At 43.7% G+C, this 6030-nt stretch overlaps 1 protein-coding gene across 1 annotated transcript in view; it reads right to left on the minus strand.

Moving 5' to 3' along the window:
• Nucleotides 1-1740: 1740 nt before the first annotated feature.
• The window catches only part of GRTP1 (growth hormone regulated TBC protein 1), a 40643-nt gene continuing 36353 nt past the window's right edge, over nucleotides 1741-6030 (minus strand). The window contains exon 9 of the mRNA XM_018562247.1: nucleotides 1741-2062. Coding sequence (XP_018417749.1) covers nucleotides 1973-2062 — 90 coding nt within the window. The 3' untranslated portion in view covers nucleotides 1741-1972. The remainder of the gene's footprint in view (nucleotides 2063-6030) is intronic.

Here is a 6030-nt window from a genome sequence, read left to right on the forward strand (position 1 = left end):
GCATCTGAGTGTGATTTCTATAATGCAAAAAGTTAGAACTTGACAGAGGTAGAGTTTCTATCACAGGAAATAGAAGGCATACTTTACGCTCAATGCTTTTAAAGTGCCACTAAACTCAGGATAAATCTTAAAAGCATTCAAGCACCCTAACCATTAACAAAACTGTAGCTTATTTGTGTATCACTCAGCTGTAGATCCTCAAATCATCTCTGAATTCATGCTGACACTGTCCTTCCTTCTGGAGGGTGACTACTTTTGTTTTCCATGGTCCCTGTGTGTGTTGTAAAGTGGACACCGCTCCAAGCTCGCTCCTGTGATGAACTACAATCTCATGTTTTAGTCCACTAATTTGTACTGAGATTGTAGTCCACCATAGTTTGTGAAATTGTAGTCCACCATAGTTTATTCACAATAGAAAACATTAAATGTTAAATGGAGAAAATGTATAATTTTAAGAAGAAAAAAAGTCATTTTGAAATCAGCAGCAACATGTATCTAAAAAGTTGGAACAGGGCCATGCTTACCACTGGCCTGATATAGGATTTTAACTGCTCAACAGTCCTGGGTTGTCTTTGTCCGATTTTCTGTTTAACTACCTCCCGGCCAGCCGCTGTGTATACACGGCCTGCCGGGAGCTTCTTGGATGTAACTGGGCGTGTATACACGTCCTGTTACATCCGCCCGCTCGGGCGCGCGGCGCGCGCGCGCGGGAAATCCCCGCTATTTGAAAAGAGGCAGCGATGCCCGTTAATATACAAGCGATCCGCCGGCTATAGAGCCGGCGGATCGTTTGTATGAAGCCCCGAGACGTGCGCCCCCCCTCCCAAGCTGGTCCCGGGCTCCGGTGTGAGCCCGGGACCAGCATAGTGCCTCTGTCACAGGGGATCAGCCAAATATTTTCAATTGGTGAAAGGTCATGACTGCAGGCCAGCCAATTAAGCACCCGACTCTTAATGCTATTAAGCCATGCTATTGTCAGATCCAGTATAGCATTGTCCTGCTGAAAAAGATGTCTGGATGGGATCATATGCTACTATAAAACCTGGATATATCTTTCAGCATTGATGGTGCTTTTCCACATGTGCAAGCTGCCCATGCCATACGCACTAATGCATCCCCATACAATCAGAGATGCACGCTTTTGAACTGCTGATAAGAGGGGGAACCTTCTGGCTTAAGTTTGGAGGATGCGGTGGCCATGGTTGCCAAAAATTTCAAATTTTGATTGGTCTGACCACAGAACAGTTTTCCACTTTGCGAAAGACCATTTTAAATGAGCTTTGGCCCAGAGAAGATGATGGCGTTTCTGGATCATGTTCAGATATGGCTTCTTCTTTGCATGATAGAGTTTTAACTTTTTTAATGGCATGGCTAACTGAGTTCACAGACAGTGATTTTTGGAGGTATTTATGAGCCCATTTAGTGGTGTACATCACAGAACCATACCTGTTTTTAATGCAGTGCTGTCTTACAGCCCCAAGATCCCGGACATCCAATATTGCGTTTTGGCCTTGCACACAGACATTCTCAGAATCTTGATACGTGTTTTTACACATTTTGGGATTGGGTTTGTAAATTAATTGTTTGATTTATACATGCCTAGCATCCAGTTTCAAAAAGACATATATAGAAATAATTTCAACAATCCTCACCGAAATAAATATTTTATTACAAGGATTTGACTGGTATTGTATATAATATACATTTATTTCACAGAATCAGCTGTAAGTTTACAAGTGATCACACACAAAAAAAAACTGGTCAAGTCTACCAGTACAGTACAAAACAAGTGATTAAAGCACTTAGACAGGTCTAAGACCTGTGCTAACAGTCAGTGTCATTTGTTAACCCCTCACTGCCAGGATTTCACCTTGCTATATACAGCATATTGTACTCCACCACATAGGGAGGGGATAATCTGTGCAAACATTATATTGAAGGAATGCATTGATCAGAATTGTCCAATCTGCCATTATTCCTGAGTTAGTAACTGTGATCGGTGTTTCTCTCGTAGCTTGTTTATCGTAGTTCTCGATAAACTTCCTGGCTCAACAAAGATTTTCTGCAGCAAAAAAAAAAATTATCAAGCATAAATAAACCACTGAGAAAAAAAAAAAGCAACCTATAATTTTCTAAGGCTTAATAATTCTGATAAAAATACTTCTTCAAAATATCTTCCTTGTAAGCATGGCAACACTCTCCTAGCCTTACTGGCTCCTCAAGCAGGAGGGGTGCTAAAAGCACAAGGGGCATTTTCTGACTCCATAGCCACAGCAGAAATAGGCACACTCCATTGAATCCAACAATTTAAAGATTTACCCAACCAGAGGCGTACACATTCCCCACCCCGCCCTCAACTCCTCCCTCTCCAAGAGGTTTTACCCATGATGGCATGTATAACTTTAGGTTAGTTTAATGGTACCAATTTTATCATGCCAAAAACCAATGTAGTCTTTCTTAGCAGCCCTGCAGATCAGCTGCACACTCTGCACATCAGCACTCCCACCCTGCAACATCCCTGAAGCCTCTGTACTATCTACTTCAACAATTCGGATTCAAGATAGGTCTTTATTAGCAGCCCTGCAGATCAGCTGCACATCAGCACTCCCACCCTGCAACAATTCGGATTCAAGGTGAATGGAAAACAAGATAAACATCAAGCTTTCAAACTTGACTTCTACAAGTCCACTATCCTTAATGTCACTATATTGTATGTACTATTCTCTTCTCTAAATCTCATCTTCTCTGATCTTTTAGGTGATAGCTTTATTTAGATACCTACTTCATGTCTTTCTAACCTTGACTCAACTCATGCTAATTTGCCCCTGACCCCTTATTTGTACTTTGAAAAAGAAGGGGGGAAAAAAATAAACAACCTCGACAGTTGTTTTTTGTTTTTTTTTCTTTTCTCTCCAACTTTCTTTTCCTAACCTCTACAAACAGATAGTCTTTCTTAGCAGCCCTGCAGATCAGCACATGAGCGACTGTGGCGTCTGGCAGCTTTGTACAGGGTAAAGTCTTGCAAACAAACTTATTTTGTCACTCTCTAACACACTCTCATCCAGACCATGCCAACTCTTTTCTACCTTCAAGTCTCTGCTATGTCGTCGTCCTCCACCACCACCACCACCACCCACTCACTCACTGCCCAGAACATTGCCACTCATTTCAAAAACAAAATAGATACAATTCGGGATCAGATCGCCACTGTCCAATCAACTTCCCCTGTTAATGTACCAGACCCTCCATCACACTTGTTACTTTCCTCTTTTTACCCTGTCACCACAGAGGAAGTTACAAAGCTCTTTGACACCCACCTCACCACTTGCCCCCCTGGACCCTGTTCCCCCAAAACTACTTCGGTCACCCTCTTGCTCTATCCTACACTCTTACTCACATTTTCAATCTTTCCCTCTCTACTGGAATCTTTCCTACCCCTCTCAAACATGCACTAGTCACCCCAATACCCAAAAAATCTTCACTAGACCCTACCAACCTCAATAATTTCAGACCAATCTCCTTACTCCCATTCACCTCTAAACTACTAGAACGCCTTATCTACAACCGCCTGAGTTGCCACCTCACTGATAACCTTTTGGACCCCTTTCAGTCCGTCTTTCGCCCCTAAACACTCCACTGAAACCGCCCTCCTAAAACTCACCAATGACCTAATAACAGCTAAAAACAATGGCCACTATTCCTTACTCTTGCTATTAGACCTTTCTGCTGCTTTTTGACACTGTTGACCACCCGCTGCTCCTCAAAAAACTCCACTCGCTTGGCCTACAAGACTGCTCTCTCGTGGTTCTCCTCCTACTTATCTATGCGCTCCTTCAGTGTCACCTACAATTCAAACTCCTCCCCTCTTCCTGTAGGGGTTCCCCAAGGCTCTGTCTTAGGACCCCTTCTCTATCTACACCTCCTCCCTTGGTCAACTAATAACCTCACATGGCTTCCAATACCATCTCTATGCCGATGACACTCAAATTTATCTTTCCACTCCACAACCCTCCCCCTTAGTGTCCTTGCGTGTCACTAATCTACTAACTGACATATCTGTCTGGATGTCACAACATTTCTTAAAACTCAATCTTTCAAAAACTGAGCTCTTGATATTTCCTCCACCCTGTGCACCTTCCCCCAACATTTCAGTTGTGATTGATAACACAACTATCCAACCCTCCACTCATGCCAAGGTCCTAGGTGTCATCCTTGACTCGGACCTCACCTTTCTTCCCCACATCCAATCACTATCCAAATCCTGCCGCCTTCACCTTCGTAACATCTCCAAAATATGCCCCTTCCTCACCAATGACACCGCAAAACTACTCATACACTCCCTTGTTATCTCTCGTCTTGACTATTGTAACTCCCTCCTCGTTGGCCTTCCACTACACAGGCTATCCCCCCCTACAGTCTATCATGAATGCAGCTGCCAGACTCATCCACCTAACCAACCGCTCAGTGTCTGCATCCCCCCTCTGCCAATCCCTACACTGGCTTCCACTCGCCCAGAGGATAAAATTGAAAATATTAACAGTCATTTATAAAGCCATCCACAACTCTGCCCCCGGATATATCTCAGACCTTGTCTCAAAATATCACCCTAACCGTCCACTCCGCTTTTCCCTAGACCTCCTTTTTTCCAGCTCCCTAGTCAACCCTCCCATACTCGCCTCCAGGACTTCTCTAGTCCCTCCCATCCTCTGGAACTCTTTACCCCAACCTGTCCGTCTATCTCTGACCCTGACTGTCTTTAGGCGTTCCCTAAAGACTCATCTCTTCAGGAAAGCCTATCCCACCTCAAACTAACCACTGAACCATCACATTCTCAAACAATTCATCCCCACACAGCTACCTCCTCATGTATCATTTCCCCCTCCCTTTTAGATTGTAAGCCCTCGGGGCAGGGCCCTCCTTACCATCTTGTCTTGAATTGTATTGTAATTGTAATGTCTTCCTTATATTGTAAAGCGCTGCGCAAACTGTTGGCGCTTTATAAATCCTGTATAATAATAATAATGTATACTATCGATGGACAGCTTTTTTCTATAGATACCTTTGCTTAAAAGGAGAACTATGAGTGCTTTTCACTCACCTCATAGTTCTAGCCGACCTGTATAAAGCAAAGAGCAGCAAATCACAACAAATCAGAAATCATCAGTCATTCGTCTGAACACACAAAACTGGTTGTGTCTTTTGGACCAAGACATTTAGTCTCCAGATTTGATGAATTCCTCTCATTGTACATTACATACTGCTGACCAAAGTGTTTATTGTCTCAACAGTTTCTGGCTGCCAAGTAGTTTGTGAGTATTTTAATGAAGTTCTTCTTTAAAAAGGTAGGCTTTAAAGCCGTGACACCATGTTCAGTGGGTCGCCACATGTCTTCCACTGCACTAGGTGAGAAGCTCCTCACCGAGCGCCGAGTGTCAGCTTGAGGTGGGTGAGCCGGGGGGTATGGCCACGAAGGAGTTCCATCCATACTTTCATTGCTTATAGCTCCCTTGCGTAACCGGAGTGACGTCACATTCTGGCTCCCAGAACGTCTATAGGGAGTTCAAGGGAGCTGTACAAGCAATGCACATATGGATGGAGCTTTGTCACAGCAGATTACCCTGAACCACTAAAAAAACAAAACTATTGGAGTGTGTCTATGTATGTAAGAATGTTTGTGTGTGTCAAACTAGCACGTGTTCTGGTGCAGGAGGTGTGCTGCACTGCCATTCATTTGAATGGCACCTCCAAAACACACCTCCCTCCCACAGTTCGACCGCTTGCACCAGAACATGCGGTACCACAATGCCGTGAGTTCCAGGGCGGTGCGACAACTTGGGTCGTGACTTAATGACCAATGCGAGTCCTGAAGTTATACAGGTGGAGAACCACTGCTTTAAAGCATATGGAATACATTTAATTTAAAAAAAAAAACATTGTGCTGGTTTCAGAAGTGTCCATTAGACTACCAGTTGTTGCACACTAATTAAACCCTATTTTGTGGCATTTTTTTTTGGGGGGGGGGGGGTTTAA

The sequence above is a fragment of the Nanorana parkeri genome, unplaced genomic scaffold (genome assembly GCF_000935625.1).
Source record: "Nanorana parkeri isolate BGI_ZX_2015 unplaced genomic scaffold, ASM93562v1 scaffold567, whole genome shotgun sequence".
In the NCBI taxonomy this organism is placed as follows: domain Eukaryota; kingdom Metazoa; phylum Chordata; class Amphibia; order Anura; family Dicroglossidae; genus Nanorana; species Nanorana parkeri.